Source organism: Bos indicus, chromosome 3 (assembly GCF_029378745.1).
Source record: "Bos indicus isolate NIAB-ARS_2022 breed Sahiwal x Tharparkar chromosome 3, NIAB-ARS_B.indTharparkar_mat_pri_1.0, whole genome shotgun sequence".
Lineage (NCBI taxonomy): Eukaryota > Metazoa > Chordata > Mammalia > Artiodactyla > Bovidae > Bos > Bos indicus.
In genome coordinates, this window is record NC_091762.1 from 12,549,507 (window position 1) to 12,567,370 (window position 17,864).

The 17,864-nt window shown below is 38.9% G+C and overlaps 1 protein-coding gene across 4 annotated transcripts in view; it reads left to right on the forward strand.

Moving 5' to 3' along the window:
* Positions 1–17,864, forward strand: part of LOC109579077 (CD5 antigen-like) — a 42,480-nt gene that overhangs the window by 18,686 nt on the left and 5,930 nt on the right. For all 4 annotated transcript variants that reach the window (XM_070784092.1, XM_070784102.1, XM_070784104.1 and 1 more), the window contains 3 exons: positions 3,892–4,215; positions 8,572–8,895; positions 16,664–16,987. In XM_070784092.1, the coding sequence (XP_070640193.1) occupies positions 3,892–4,215; positions 8,572–8,895; positions 16,664–16,987 (972 nt within the window). The remainder of the gene's footprint in view (positions 1–3,891; positions 4,216–8,571; positions 8,896–16,663; positions 16,988–17,864) is intronic.

The window sequence follows — 17,864 nt, forward strand, 5'->3', positions numbered from 1 at the left end:
GTTTCAATCTTAGTTTTTCTTTGTTTCAATCTATCCAAGAACCGGATTCTCTTCTTCACACACACAAATATGCACAGATCTAATAACCACTAAACATTTGTATCTAAAGCTCAGTTGGAATTATGGGGAAGAAATGAGCTCCCAAAATATAATGTAAGGTTTTCAGTTCTCAAGGAGTCTATCATCTAGTTAGGTAGACAGGAGATGCTCATAGGAAACCAACACACAACTGTGTATATATATGTATGCATGAGTGCATGCTCAGTCGCTTCAGTTGTGTCTGACTCTTTGTGACTCTATGGACTGTAGTCTGTCAGTCTCCTCTGTCCATGGGATGCTCCAGGCAAGAATACTGAAGTGGGTTGCCATGCCCTCCTCCAGGAGATATTTTCCACCCAGGGATTGAACCCAGGTGGATTCTGAACTCATTGAGCCACCTGGGAATCCTATATATATATATACACATATTCATATACAACAATTATATATATAGTATATATTATATTAATATATATGTATATAATAGACTAGTCCCTTAGCCAAATCACAGTCTAATTGAAAAGGACATAGACACACAGAAAGTTATTAATGCATAGAAAGCAAATATATGAAAGGAATAAAGGAATACAACAACAATTATATATATATACACACACACATATATATATATATGTATATGTATATAGGCATTAGAAATTTGGGTCCTCAGAAATTGTATTTCATTCATATAGGTATCTGAGTCGTCCCATGTAGCCCATGTTGTCATATACTGCTCATAGTCTGATAGACTACAAGTCAAGAGTCCAAATACTGTCCCTCCAAGTACAACAGAGCTCTCCCTGGAGGCTTGGCAAACTTAGATCTTCTTTATCACTATATCTCTCCTGGGCTGAGGGGACTTGATGGGATTGCTTCCAGCCTATTAAATAGAATCTTCTTGAGGACAGCAATGCCAGCTATCTTGATCATCACTGTTCTCTGTGTTCATAACATAGTACTTGGAATGTAGTATCCAGAAGTTTCTGGATAGGCTTGTCCCTTGTCTCCCTATGCAATCTTTACACTCCATGAATAAGTCTTGGTTTCCTCAGAACTTATCTGGAGACTCTGTGAAGCCCATCTCCCACTCCCAACACTTAGAATCTTCTAGACCCAGTTTTAGGGCTCTGAGACTTTGAGGCTCTGACTCTTCCCTTACTCAGCACTCTCTGTATTTCTTCTGAGCTAGGTTCTTGGACATGGGAAAATGTCATGAGAGGGAGCAAGGATGGTTGGGAGTGGATCATTGATACTGAGAGAGAGAGTCAAGTTGTTTAGCCCAAATTATATCTAGACATCTCTACGCTTTCAGTGCAGGGGAAATAGGTTCAATCTCTGGTCAAAGAGCCACAATCCCACAGTGGCTAGAATGAAAACTACATTACAGAAAGTTAATCAGGATGAAAAATCACAGGGTTATGTCCCAGATTAAGGGACAAGATAAAGCCCCAGAAAAACAACTAAATGAAGCAGAGATCGGCAGCCTTCCAGTAAAAGAATTCAGAATAATGATAGTAAAGATAATGATAGTAAAGATCATAGGATCTCAGAAATAGAATGGAGAAGATGGAAGAGATGTTTACCAAAGACCTGTAAGAACTAGAAAACCAACAGAGATGAACCATACACTAGAAGCAATCAGTAGCAGAATAACTGAGGCAGAAGAACAGATAAGTGACCTGGAGGACTGCGTGGTGAAAATCACTGCCACAGAACAGAATATAGAAAAAAGAATGAAAACAATGAAGACCAGACTAAGAGGCCTCTGGGACAACAGTAAACACACCGGCATTTGCATTATAGGGGTCCCAGAAGGAGAAGAGAGAGAGAAAGGACCCAAGAAAATATTTGAAAAGTAGATGAAAATTTCCCTAACATGGAAAAGAAATAGTTAAACAAGTCCAGGAAATGCAGAATCCCAGGCAGGATAAATTCAAGGAGGAACACAATGAGACACACACATAGTAATCAAACTGACAAACGTTAAAGACAAAGATAAAATATTAAAAGCAACAAGGGAAAAATGACAAATAACATATAAGGGAACTCCCATGAGGTTGTAAGCTGATTTCTCAACAGTAACTCTACAAGCCAGAAGAGAATGGTATGATATATTTAAAGTGAAGAAAGAAAAACCTGCAACCAAGAATGCATTACCCATCAAGACTCCCAATCAGATTTGATGGAGAAATCAAAAGCTTTCCAAACAAGTAAAAGTTAAGAGAGCTCAGCACCTCCAAACCATCTTTACACAAATGCTAAAGAAACTTCTCTAGGCAGGAAACACAAGAGAAGGAAAAGACACACACAAAATAAACCTAAAATAATTAAGAAAATGGTAATAGGATCATACATATGGAAAATTAACTTAAATGTAAATGAATTAAATACACCAACCACAGGACTTAGACTGACTGGGTGGATGAGAACATGTGCATGTATGCACTTACACTTATCACAGTACTCTACTTAACTCCCCAAATTGTATGTAATTATTTTGTATTGCTAGGATAATCATGTTTCCACTATGGCTTGCAATTGTCATTATCTTCTATTTTTTGTCTGGCTATTGATTGTGAAACTAATAAACATCTTTTACTATTGAGATCATGTAACTAGTAGCCACTTAATATCATTAGCCATTTTTCTGGTCAACAGAGAAATGAAAGAATTCTGTATCACTAAAACTAACATTTAATAGAAAACCTGTAGTCATTTTTCAAAATCCAGAGGCATATTAGAATTATCTTGGAAATTTTTGAAAAGTGCAAATACTGAGGGACTGCTTTTTATCTCCAAAGCTCTGGATGTATTTCTAATGAGCCACCATGTTTAAAAATAATTGGATATATAATGACCTTTTACTTTTATCTGGTCTGTTTCAATTTTTCTATTTCATGTTCAGTGCTTCATGTTTTAGTTTTCATTTAGTTTATGCTTTCCAGTTTCTTGGTCTTTTTTTTGATGTTCTCTCTCAAGCCTTTATCAAGCATAGTAGAAAACCTTTTGTATACATGTATATATATATATATAGATTGTATAATACATATATTTTAGAAAACATATGATTTTTTGCTTAGCTAAAACACTTATGACATTTTGACTTCACTTGTTTTATCTAGTATGAATAGAATGCTAGATTTTTAATTTATATTCACTCAAAACCTTGACTCAGATCCACATATTTTGGCTACTAGGATTACTACTGGTAATCTGGAAAGTTTCTTATCTTAGATTAAAAAAAAACTGAATATGGCTTGAAAGTTCTAATCCAGTTCTGAGAATATAAAGGAATACTATGTTGTTACGAAAAACCAAACAAACAGGGAGCTAACTTGTGATACAGTATTATTAACTGAAATACAGATTTTGTTCAAATTTCAGACAAAATGCATGTATGTATTCTATACTTTGTTTGGCTGGAAGGGAATTACAAGACAAACTAAAATTTTATGCAGCATATTTATTGATATGATCATTATAGCATGGTGCATCTTAATTCCTGTTAGAAAGTATACTTTTGAAATAGTTATATGAAGCACTTGTTTGTACCAAATCCAAAGGTAGGGATATTAAGCCTGTTTTTCCAAGTTTCACCAAGGGCCAAGTAAAATTACAGATTAAATTGTAATAATAATAATAATAATAATAATACAAGAGTGTAGCAGAACCAGAACTCAGAGATGGAGTCCTGGAGCTCCTCTTCCTTGTCTTCCCTTTTGACTCCCACTTTCTCACCCTTCAGTTTTCCACATCCTGAAAGTGGTAGAAGAATTCCAAGAAGACTGCATACATGCCTGAGTGCTCTCTGGGCCACTCCTAATCTCCAACCAATATCTCATTTCTTTGCAGAGTCTTCTCCCAAAGTGCGACTGGTGAGAGGTCCCCATCGTTGTGAAGGGCGGGTGGAAGTGGAACGGAATGGCGAGTGGGGCACTGTGTGTGATGACAGCTGGAACATGAAAGACGCGGAAGTGGTGTGCCGGGAGCTGGGCTGTGGAGCAGCCAAGGGGACACCAAGTGGTAATTTGTATAAGCCATTGGCAGATGAAAAACAAAAAATCTTCATCCAAGATGTCAACTGCAGTGGGACGGAAGATAAATTGATTGAATGTGACTGGGTGGAAGACGTTTTTGATTGCTCCCACAGTGAGGATGCAGGGGCAATGTGTGAGAGTGAGTATGGCAGGACTCAAAGACTATATGCCAACTGCCCATACCCCGCATGACCACTCTTTGTCCTCTTTATCTTTATTCTCCAGCATGAATTAATGGTTAACTGATTCCTTGTCCTTCAATTCTCACCGTTTCTCAACTGTGAACCCTGGAGACAAATATATCCTCATCTAGAACTGTTACTCCTCCTTGGTTGAGCAGTGGCACTAGTGATAAAGAACCCACCTGCCAATGCAGAGACTTAGAGACGTGGGTGCAATCCCTGGGTGGGGAAGATCCCCTGGAGGAGGGCACAGCAACCCACTCCAGTATTCTTGCCTGGAGAATCCAATGGACAGAGGAGTCTGGCGGGCTACAGGCCATAGGGTCACACAGAGTCAGAGATTACTGAAGCAACTTAGCACGCACACTTGGTTGAACCAATGATTTTGTCTTAGTTTCAATCTTAGTTTTTCTTTGTTTCAATCTATCCAAGAACCTGATTCTCTTCTTCACACGCACAAACATGCGCAGATCTAATAACCACTAAACATTTGTATCGAAAGCTCAGATGAAGTTATGGGGAAGAAATGAGCTCCCAAAATATAATGCAATTTTATCAGATCTCAAGGAGTTTATCATTAGTTAGGTAGACAGGAGATGCTCATAGGAAACGAACACACAACAACTGTGTATATATATGTATGCATGAGTGCATGCTCAGTCTCTTCAGCTGTATCTGACTCTTTGTGACCCTATGGACTGTAGTCTGCCAATCTCCTGTGTCCATGGGATGCTCCATGCAAGAATACTGGAGTAGGTTACCGTGCCCTTCTCCTGGGGATCTTTTCCACCCAGGGATTGAACCCAGGTGGATTCCGTACCCACTGAGCCACCTGGGAAGCCTATATCTATACACATATTCATATACAAAATTATATATAGATTATATTAACATATATATATATATATACACATACATGCATATACTAGTCCCTTAGCCAAATCACAGTCTAATGGAAAAGGAGATAAACACACAGAAAATTATTAATGCATAGAAAGCAAATATATGACAGAAATACAACAACTACTATATATATAAATATATAAATATATATATATATATATATATATATATATATATATATGTATATATATGCAGTAGAAATTTGGGTCCTCAGAATTGTGTTTCATTCATATAGGTATCTGAGTCGTCCCATGTAGCCCATGTTGTCATACACTGTTCATAGTCTGATAGACCAAAAGCCAAGTGTCCAAATGTTGTCCCTCCAGGTATAGCACCGCTCTCCCTGGAGGCTTGGCAAACTTAGATCTTCTTTATCACTATATCTCTCTGGGGCTGAGAGGACTTGATGGGATTGCTTCAAGCCTATTAAATAGAATCTTCTTGAGGACAGCGATGCCAGCTATCTTGATCATCACTGTTCTCTATGTTCATAAAACAGTACTTGGAATGTAGTGTCCAGAAATTTGATTCCTGATAAGCTTTTCCCTTGTCTCCCTACGCAGTCCTCTATACTCCATGAATAAGTCTTGGTTTCCTCAGAACTTATCTGGAGACTCTGTGAAGCCCATCTCCCACTCCCAACACTTAGAATCTTCTAGACCCAGTTTTAGGGCTCTGAGACTTTGAGGCTCTGACTCTTCCCTTACTCAGCACTCTCTGTATTTCTTCTGAGCTAGGTTCTTGGACATGGGAAAATGTCATGAGAGGGAGCAAGGATGGTTGGGAGTGGATCATTGATACTGAGAGAGAGAGTCAAGTTGTTTAGCCCAAATTATATCTAGACATCTCTATGCTTTCAGTGCAGGGGAAATAGGTTCAATCTCTGGTCAAAGAGCCACAATCCCACAGTGGCTAGAATGAAAACTACATTACAGAAAGTTAATCAGGATGAAAAATCACAGGGTTATGTCCCAGATTAAGGGACAAGATAAAGCCCCAGAAAAACAACTAAATGAAGCAGAGATCGGCAGCCTTCCAGTAAAAGAATTCAGAATAATGATAGTAAAGATAATGATAGTAAAGATCATAGGATCTCAGAAATAGAATGGAGAAGATGGAAGAGATGTTTACCAAAGACCTGTAAGAACTAGAAAACCAACAGAGATGAACCATACACTAGAAGCAATCAGTAGCAGAATAACTGAGGCAGAAGAACAGATAAGTGACCTGGAGGACTGCGTGGTGAAAATCACTGCCACAGAACAGAATATAGAAAAAAGAATGAAAACAATGAAGACCAGACTAAGAGGCCTCTGGGACAACAGTAAACACACCGGCATTTGCATTATAGGGGTCCCAGAAGGAGAAGAGAGAGAGAAAGGACCCAAGAAAATATTTGAAAAGTAGATGAAAATTTCCCTAACATGGAAAAGAAATAGTTAAACAAGTCCAGGAAATGCAGAATCCCAGGCAGGATAAATTCAAGGAGGAACACAATGAGACACACACATAGTAATCAAACTGACAAACGTTAAAGACAAAGATAAAATATTAAAAGCAACAAGGGAAAAATGACAAATAACATATAAGGGAACTCCCATGAGGTTGTAAGCTGATTTCTCAACAGTAACTCTACAAGCCAGAAGAGAATGGTATGATATATTTAAAGTGAAGAAAGAAAAACCTGCAACCAAGAATGCATTACCCATCAAGACTCCCAATCAGATTTGATGGAGAAATCAAAAGCTTTCCAAACAAGTAAAAGTTAAGAGAGCTCAGCACCTCCAAACCATCTTTACACAAATGCTAAAGAAACTTCTCTAGGCAGGAAACACAAGAGAAGGAAAAGACACACACAAAATAAACCTAAAATAATTAAGAAAATGGTAATAGGATCATACATATGGAAAATTAACTTAAATGTAAATGAATTAAATACACCAACCACAGGACTTAGACTGACTGGGTGGATGAGAACATGTGCATGTATGCACTTACACTTATCACAGTACTCTACTTAACTCCCCAAATTGTATGTAATTATTTTGTATTGCTAGGATAATCATGTTTCCACTATGGCTTGCAATTGTCATTATCTTCTATTTTTTGTCTGGCTATTGATTGTGAAACTAATAAACATCTTTTACTATTGAGATCATGTAACTAGTAGCCACTTAATACCATTAGCCATTTTTCTGGTCAACAGAGAAATGAAAGAATTCTGTATCACTAAAACTACCATTTAATAGAAAACCTGTAGTCATTTTTCAAAATCCAGATGCATATTAGAATTATCTTGGAAATTTTTGAAAAGTGCAAATACTGAGGGACTGCTTTTTATCTCCAAAGCTCTGGATGTATTTCTAATGAGCCACCATGTTTAAAAATAATTGGATATATAATGACCTTTTACTTTTATCTGGTCTGTTTCAATTTTTCTATTTCATGTTCAGTGCTTCATGTTTTAGTTTTCATTTAGTTTATGCTTTCCAGTTTCTTGGTCTTTTTTTTGATGTTCTCTCTCAAGCCTTTATCAAGCATAGTAGAAAACCTTTTGTATACATGTATATATATATATATAGATTGTATAATACATATATTTTAGAAAACATATGATTTTTTGCTTAGCTAAAACACATGACATTTTGACTTCACTTGTTTTATCTAGTATGAATAGAATGCTAGATTTTTAATTTATATTCACTCAAAACCTTGACTCAGATCCACATATTTTGGCTACTAGGATTACTACTGGTAATCTGGAAAGTTTCTTATCTTAGATTAAAAAAAAACTGAATATGGCTTGAAAGTTCTAATCCAGTTCTGAGAATATAAAGGAATACTATGTTGTTACGAAAAACCAAACAAACAGGGAGCTAACTTGTGATACAGTATTATTAACTGAAATACAGATTTTGTTCAAATTTCAGACAAAATGCATGTATGTATTCTATACTTTGTTTGGCTGGAAGGGAATTACAAGACAAACTAAAATTTTATGCAGCATATTTATTGATATGATCATTATAGCATGGTGCATCTTAATTCCTGTTAGAAAGTATACTTTTGAAATAGTTATATGAAGCACTTGTTTGTACCAAATCCAAAGGTAGGGATATTAAGCCTGTTTTTCCAAGTTTCACCAAGGGCCAAGTAAAATTACAGATTAAATTGTAATAATAATAATAATAATAATAATAATAATAATAATACAAGAGAGTAGCAGAACCAGAACTCAGAGATGGAGTCCTGGAGCTCCTCTTCCTTGTCTTCCCTTTTGACTCCCACTTTCTCACCCTTCAGTTTTCCACATCCTGAAAGTGGTAGAAGAATTCCAAGAAGACTGCATACATGCCTGAGTGCTCTCTGGGCCACTCCTAATCTCCAACCAATATCTCATTTCTTTGCAGAGTCTTCTCCCAAAGTGCGACTGGTGAGAGGTCCCCATCGTTGTGAAGGGCGGGTGGAAGTGGAACGGAATGGCGAGTGGGGCACTGTGTGTGACGACAGCTGGAACATGAAAGACGCGGAAGTGGTGTGCCGGGAGCTGGGCTGTGGAGCAGCCAAGGGGACACCAAGTGGTAATTTGTATAAGCCATTGGCAGATGAAAAACAAAAAATCTTCATCCAAGATGTCAACTGCAGTGGGACGGAAGATAAATTGATTGAATGTGACTGGGTGGAAGACGTTTTTGATTGCTCCCACAGTGAGGATGCAGGGGCAATGTGTGAGAGTGAGTATGGCAGGACTCAAAGACTATATGCCAACTGCCCATACCCCGCATGACCACTCTTTGTCCTCTTTATCTTTATTCTCCAGCATGAATTAATGGTTAACTGATTCCTTGTCCTTCAATTCTCACCGTTTCTCAACTGTGAACCCTGGAGACAAATATATCCTCATCTAGAACTGTTACTCCTCCTTGGTTGAGCAGTGGCACTAGTGATAAAGAACCCACCTGCCAATGCAGAGACTTAGAGACGTGGGTGCAATCCCTGGGTGGGGAAGATCCCCTGGAGGAGGGCACAGCAACCCACTCCAGTATTCTTGCCTGGAGAATCCAATGGACAGAGGAGTCTGGCGGGCTACAGGCCATAGGGTCACACAGAGTCAGAGATTACTGAAGCAACTTAGCACGCACACTTGGTTGAACCAATGATTTTGTCTTAGTTTCAATCTTAGTTTTTCTTTGTTTCAATCTATCCAAGAACCTGATTCTCTTCTTCACACGCACAAACATGCGCAGATCTAATAACCACTAAACATTTGTATCGAAAGCTCAGATGAAGTTATGGGGAAGAAATGAGCTCCCAAAATATAATGCAATTTTATCAGATCTCAAGGAGTTTATCATTAGTTAGGTAGACAGGAGATGCTCATAGGAAACGAACACACAACAACTGTGTATATATATGTATGCATGAGTGCATGCTCAGTCTCTTCAGCTGTATCTGACTCTTTGTGACCCTATGGACTGTAGTCTGCCAATCTCCTGTGTCCATGGGATGCTCCATGCAAGAATACTGGAGTAGGTTACCGTGCCCTTCTCCTGGGGATCTTTTCCACCCAGGGATTGAACCCAGGTGGATTCCGTACCCACTGAGCCACCTGGGAAGCCTATATCTATACACATATTCATATACAAAATTATATATAGATTATATTAACATATATATATATATATACACATACATGCATATACTAGTCCCTTAGCCAAATCACAGTCTAATGGAAAAGGAGATAAACACACAGAAAATTATTAATGCATAGAAAGCAAATATATGACAGAAATACAACAACTACTATATATATAAATATATAAATATATATATATATATATATATATATATATATATATATATGTATATATATGCAGTAGAAATTTGGGTCCTCAGAATTGTGTTTCATTCATATAGGTATCTGAGTCGTCCCATGTAGCCCATGTTGTCATACACTGTTCATAGTCTGATAGACCAAAAGCCAAGTGTCCAAATGTTGTCCCTCCAGGTATAGCACCGCTCTCCCTGGAGGCTTGGCAAACTTAGATCTTCTTTATCACTATATCTCTCTGGGGCTGAGAGGACTTGATGGGATTGCTTCAAGCCTATTAAATAGAATCTTCTTGAGGACAGCAATGCCAGCTATCTTGATCATCACTGTTCTCTATGTTCATAAAACAGTACTTGGAATGTAGTGTCCAGAAATTTGATTCCTGATAAGCTTTTCCCTTGTCTCCCTACGCAGTCCTCTATACTCCATGAATAAGTCTTGGTTTCCTCAGAACTTATCTGGAGACTCTGTGAAGCCCATCTCCCACTCCCAACACTTAGAATCTTCTACACCCAGTTTTAGGGCTCTGAGACTTTGAGGCTCTGACTCTTCCCTTACTCAGCACTCTCTGTATTTCTTCTGAGCTAGGTTCTTGGACATGGGAAAATGTCATGGGAAGTAGCAAGGATGATTGGGAGTGGATCATTGATACTGAGAGAGAGAGTCAGGTTGTTTAGCCCAAATTATATCTAGACATCTCCATGCTTTCAGTGCGGGGGGAACAGGTTCAATCTCTGGTCAAAGAGCCACAATCCCACAGTGGCTAGAATGAAAACCACATTACAGAAAGTTAACCAGGATGAAAAATCACAGGGTTATGTCCCAGATTAAGGGACAAGATAAAGCCCCAGAAAAACAACTAAATGAAGCAGAGATCAGCAGCCTTCCAGTAAAAGAATTCAGAATAATGATAGTAAAGATAATGATAGTAAAGATCATAGGATCTCAGAAATAGAATGGAGAAGATGGAAGAGATGTTTACCAAAGACCTGTAAGAACTAGAAAACCAACAGAGATGAACCATACACTAGAAGCAATCAGTAGCAGAATAACTGAGGCAGAAGAACAGATAAGTGACCTGGAGGACTGCGTGGTGAAAATCACTGCCACAGAACAGAATATAGAAAAAAGAATGAAAACAATGAAGACCAGACTAAGAGGCCTCTGGGACAACAGTAAACACACCGGCATTTGCATTATAGGGGCCTCAGAAGGAGAAGAGAGAGAGAAAGGACCCAAGAAAATATTTGAAAAGTAGATGAAAATTTCCCTAACATGGAAAAGAAATAGTTAAAAAAGTCCAGGAAGTGCAGAATCCCAGGCAGGATAAATTCAAGGAGGAACACAATGAGACACACACATAGTAATCAAACTGACAAACGTTAAAGACAAAGATAAAATATTAAAAGCAACAAGGGAAAAATGACAAATAACATATAAGGGAACTCCCATGAGGTTGTAAGCTGATTTCTCAACAGTAACTCTACAAGCCAGAAGAGAATGGTATGATATATTTAAAGTGAAGAAAGAAAAACCTGCAACCAAGAAAACATTACCCATCAAGACTCCCAATCAGATTTGATGGAGAAATCAAAAGCTTTCCAAACAAGTAAAAGTTAAGAGAGCTCAGCACTTCCAAACCAGCTTTACATAAATGCTAAAGAAACTTCTCTAGGCAGGAAACACAAGAGAAGGAAAAGACATACACAAAATAAACCTAAAACAATTAAGAAAATGGTAATAGGATCATACATATGGAAAATTAACTTAAATGTAAATGAATTAATACACCAACCACAAGGCTTAGACTGACTGGGTGGATGAGAACATGTGCATGTATGCACTTACACTTATCACAGTACTCTACTTTAGTCCCCAAATTGTATGTAATTATTTTATATTGCTAGGATAATCATGTTTCCACTATGGCTTGCAATTGTCATTATCTTCTATTTTTTGTCTGGCTATTGATTGTGAAACTAATAAACATCTTTTACTATTGAGATCATGTAACTAGTAGTCGCTTAATACCATTGGCCATTTTTCTGGTCAATAGAGAAATGAAAGAATTCCATATCATTAAGATCAGATCAGTCGTTCAGTCGTGTCTGACTCTTTGCAACCCCATGAATCACAGCATGCCAGGCCTCCCTGTCCATCACCAATTCCCAGAGTTCACCCAGACTCACGTCCATCGAGTCAGTGATGCCATCGAGCCATCTCATTCTCTGTCATCCGCATCTCCTCCTGCCCCCAATCCCTCCCAGCATCAGAGTCTTTTCCAATGAGTCAACTCTTCGCGTGAGGTGGCCCAAGTACTGGAGTTTCAGTTTTAGCATCATTCCTTCCAAAGAAATCCCAGGGCTGATCTCCTTCAGAATGGACTGGTTGGATCTCCTTGCAGTCCAAGGGACTCTCAAGAGTCTTCTCCAACACCACAGTTCAAAAGCATCAATTCTTCGGTGCTCAGCCTTCTTCACAGTCCAACTCTCGCATCCACACATGACCACAGGAGAAACCATAGCCTTGACTAGACGAACCTTTGTTGGCAAAGGAATGTCTCTGCTTTTGAACATGCTATCTAGGTTGGTCATAACTTTCCTTCCAAGGAGTAAGCATCTTTTAATTTCATGGCTGCAGTCACCATCTGCAGTGATTTTGGAGCCCGGAAAAATAAACTCTGACACTGTTTCCACTGTTTCTCCATCTATTTCCCATGAAGTGATGGGACTGGATGCCATGATCTTCTTTTTTTTGAATGTTGAGCTTTAAGCCAACTTTTTCACTTTCCTCTTTCACTTTCATCAAGAGGCTTTTGAGTTCCTCTTCACTTTCTGCCATAAGGGTGGTGTCATTTGCATATCTGAGGTTATTGATATTTCTCTCGGCGATCTTGATTCCAGCTTGTGTTTCTTCCAGCCCAGAGTTTCTCATGATGTACTCTGCATATAAGTTAAATAAGCAGGGTGACAATATACAGCTTTGACGAACTCCTTTTCCTATTTGGAACCAGTCTGTTGTTCCATGTCCAGTTCTAACTGTTGCTTCCTGATCTGCATATACGGTTCTCAAGAGGCAGATCAGGTGGTCTGGTATTCCCATCTCTTTCAGAATTTTCCACTATTTATTGTGATCCACACAGTCAAAGGCTTTGGCATAGACAATAAAGCAGAAATAGATGTTTTTCTGGAACTCTTTTGCTTTTTATAAGATCCAGAGGATGTTGGCAATTTGATCTCTGGTTCCTCTGCCTTTTCTAAAACCAGCTTGAACATCAGGAAGTTCACGGTTCACATATTGCTGAGGCCTGGCTTGGACAATTTTGAGCATTACTTTACTAGCATGTGAGATGAGTGCAATTGTGAGGTAGTTTGAACATTCTTTGGCATTGCCTTTCTTTGGGATTGGAATGAAAACTGACCTTTTCCAGTCCTGTGGCCACTGCTGAGTTTTCCAAATTTGCTGGCATATTGAGTGCAGCACTTTCACAGCATCATCTTTCAGGTTTTGAAACAGCTCGACTGGAATTCCATCCCCTCCACTAGCTTTGTTCATAGTAATGCTTCTAAGGCCCACTTGACTTCATATTCCAGGATGTCTGGCTCTAGGTCAGTGATCACACCATCGTGATTATCTGGGTCATGAAGATCTTTTTTGTACAGTTCTTCTGTGTATTCTTGCCATTTCTTCTTAATATCTTCTGCTTCTGTTAGGTCCATAGCATTTCTGTCCTTTATCGAGCTCATCTTTGCATGAAATGTTCCTTTGGTGTCTCTGATTTTCTTGAAGAGTTCTCTAGTCTTTCCCATTCTGTTGTTTTCCTCTATTTCTTTGCATTGATCGCTGAAGAAGGCTTTCTTTTCTCTTCTTGCTATTCTTTGGAACTCTGCATTCAGATGTTTATATCTTTCCTTTTCTCCTTTGCTTTTCACTTCTCTTCTTTTCACAGCTATTTGTAAGGCCTTCCCAGACAGCCATTTTGCTTTTTTGCATTTCTTTTCAATGGGAATGGTCTTGATCTCTGTCTCCTGTACAATGTCACGAACCTCATTCCACAGTTCATCAGGCACTCTATCCATCAGATCTAGTCCCTTAAATCTATTTCTCACTTCCACTGTATAATCATAAGGGATTTGATTTAGGTCATACCTGAATGGTCTAGTGCTTTTCCCTACTTTCTTCAATTTGAGTTTGAATTTGGCAATAAGGAGTTCATGCTCTGAGCCACAGTCAGCTCCTGGTCTTGTGTTTGCTGACTGTATAGAACTTCTCCATCTTTGGCTGCAAAGAATATAATCAATCTGATTTCGGTGTTGACCATCTGTTGATGTCCATGTGTAGAGTCTTCTCTTGTGTTGTTGGAAGAGGGTGCTTGTTATGACCAGTGCATTTCCTTGACAAAACTCTATTAGTCTTTGCCCTGCTTCATTCCGTATTCCAAGGCCAAATTTGCCTGTTACTCCAGGTGTTTCTTGACTTCCTACTTTTGCATTTCAGTCCCCTATAATGAAAAGGACATCTTTTTTGGGTGTTAGTTCTAAAAGGTCTTGTAGGTCTTCATAGAACTGTTCAACTTCAGCTTCTTCAGCATTACTGGTTGGGGCATAGACTTGGATTACTGTGATATTGAATGGTTTGCTTTGGAAATGAACAGAGATCATTCTGTCGTTTTTGAGATTGCATCCAAGTTCTGCATTTTGGACTCTTTTGTTGACCATGATGGCCACTCCATTTCTTCTGAGGGATTCCTGCCTACAGTAGTAGATATAATGGTCATCTGAATTAAATTCACCCATCCAGTCCATTTCAGTTCGCTGATTCCTAGAATGTCGACATTCACTCTTGCCATCTCTTGTTTGACCACTTCCAATTTGCCTTGATTCATGGACCTGACATTCCAGGTTCCTATGCAATATTGCTTTTTATAGCATCCGACCTTGCTTCTATTACCAGTCACATCCTCAGCTGGGTATTGTTTTTGCTTTGGCTCCATCCCTTCATTCTTTCTGGAGTTATTTCTCCACTGATCTCCAGTAGCATATTGGGCACCTACTGACCTGGGGAGTCCCTCTTCCAGTATCCTATCATTTTGTCTGTTCATACTGTTCATGGGGTTCTCAAGGCAAGAATACTGAAGTGGTTTGCCATTCCCTTCTCCAGTGGACCACATTCTGTCAGACCTCTCCACCATGACCCGCCCCTCTTGGGTTGCCCCACAGGCATGGCTTAGTTTCATTGAGTTAGACAAGGCTGTGGTCCTAGTGTGATTAGATTGACTAGATTTCTGTGAGTATGGTTTCAGTGTGTTTGCCCTCTGATGCCCTCTCGCAACACCTACTGTCTTACTTGGGTTTCTCTTACCTTGGGCGTGGGGTATTTCTTCACGGCTGCCCCAGCAAAGCGCAGCCATTGCTCCTTACCTTGGACGACGGGTATTTCCTCACTGCCGCCCTTCCTGACCTTCAAAGTGGGATAGCTCCCCTAGGCCCACTGCCATTTAATAGAAAAACCTGTAGTCACTTTTCAAAATCCAGATGCATATTAGAATTATCTTGGAAATTTTTGAAAAGTGCAAATGCTGAGGGACTGCTTTTTATTTCCAAAGCCCCGGATATATTTCTAATGAGCCACCATGTTTAAAAACAACCGGATGTATGATGACCTTTTACTTTTATCTGGTCTGTTTCAATTTTTCTATTTCATGTTCAGTGCTTCATGTTTTAGTTTTCATTTAATTTATGTTTTCCAGTTTCTCAGTCTTTTTTTTTTTTTTTTGATGTTCTCTCTCAAGCCTTTATCAAGCATAGTAGAAAACCTTTTGTATACATACATATATATATATATATATATAGATTGTATAATACATATATTTTAGAAAATTTATGGTTTTTTGCTTAGCTAAAACACTTATGACATTTTGACTTCACTTGTTTGACCTAGTGTGAACAGAATGCTAAATTTCTAATTTATATTCACTCAAAACCTTGATTCAGGTCCACATATTTTGGCATCTAGGATTACTTCTGGTAATCTAGAAAGTTTCTTATCTTAGATTAAAAAAAAAACTGAATATGGCTTGAAAGTTCTAATCCAGTTCTGAGAATATAAAGGAATACTATGTTGTTAAGAAAAACCAAACAAACAGGGAGCTAACTTGTGATACAGTATTATTAACTGAAATACAGATTTTGTTCAGATTTCAGACAAAATACATGTATGTATGCTATACTTTGTTTGGCTGGAAGGGAATTACAAGACAAACTAAAATTTTATGCAGCGTATTTATTGATATGATCATTATAGCATGGTGCATCTTAATTCCTGTTAGAAAGTATACTTTTGAAATAGTCATATGAAGCACTTGTTTGTACCAAATCCAAAGGTAGGGATATTAAGCCTGTTTTTCCAAGTTTCACCAAGGGCCAAGTAAAATTACAGATTAAATTGTAATAATAATAATAATAATAATAATACAAGAGAGTAGCAGAACCAGAACTCAGAGATGGAGTCCTGGAGCTCCTCTTCCTTGTCTTCCCTTTTGACCCCCACTTTCTCACCCTTCAGTTTTCCACATCCTGAAAGTGGTAGAAGAATTCCAAGAAGACTGCATACATGCCTGAGTGCTCTCTGGGCCACTCCTAATCTCCAACCAATATCTCATTTCTTTGCAGAGTCTCCTCCCAAAGTGCGACTGGTGAGAGGTCCCCATCGTTGTGAAGGGCGGGTGGAAGTGGAACGGAATGGCGAGTGGGGCACTGTGTGTGACGACAGCTGGAACATGAAAGACGCGGAAGTGGTGTGCCGGGAGCTGGGCTGTGGAGCAGCCAAGGGGACACCAAGTGGTAATTTGTATAAGCCATTGGCAGATGAAAAACAAAAAATCTTCATCCAAGATGTCAACTGCAGTGGGACGGAAGATAAATTGATTGAATGTGACCGGGTGGAAGACGTTTTTGATTGCTCCCACAGTGAGGATGCAGGGGCAATGTGTGAGAGTGAGTATGGCAGGACTCAAAGACTATATGCCAACTGCCCATATCCCGCATGACCACTCTTTGTCCTCTTTATCTTTATTCTCCAGCATGAATTAATGGTTAACTGATTCCTTGTCCTTCAGTTCTCACGTTTCTCAACTGTGAACCCTGGAGACATATATATCCTCATCTAGAACTGTTACTCCTCCTTGGTTGAGCAGTGGCACTAGTGATAAAGAACCCACCTGCCAATGCAGAGACTTAGAGACGTGGGTGCAATCCCTGGGTGGGGAAGATCCCCTGGAGGAGGGCACAGCAACCCACTCCAGTATTCTTGCCTGGAGAATCCTCATGGACAGAGGAGCAGAGTCAAACAGGACTGAGTGACTACGCTCAGCGGTCATGGAGCAAATAACCATGGCAAAGCTATTTAATTGTGCTGCTCATCAATTCTCTTGTTTTTAAAATGCAGCTAATGATACTTACCTTTGTATATGAACATGCTTCAAGCAGTATTAAGTGCTAGATTATTATAAAGTATTATATTGAATTCTATATAATAGGGATAGGACACACAGTTCCATGTACTTGTTGAAGTCTTCAATTAAAAAAAAAAGCTACTAGAAAGCCATTCATAAGTATTAGACTTTTATAAACTAGATGGGAAAGTAAAAGGTCTTAGTTAAGGGAACAGACCTGGCACATGGATTGGAAACTAGAGGAAGGGCTATGATCACAGAAACAGAAGCAGGTAGAGAGCTACAGAAGTGTTGATGGGATTTGAAGGTTCAAAGTCAGGAGGGGCGGCCTTGTCTAAGGTAAGGAGCAGTGGCTGTGCTTTGTTGAAGCAGCTGTGAAGAGATGCCCCACGTCCAAGATAAGAGAAACCCAAGTAGAT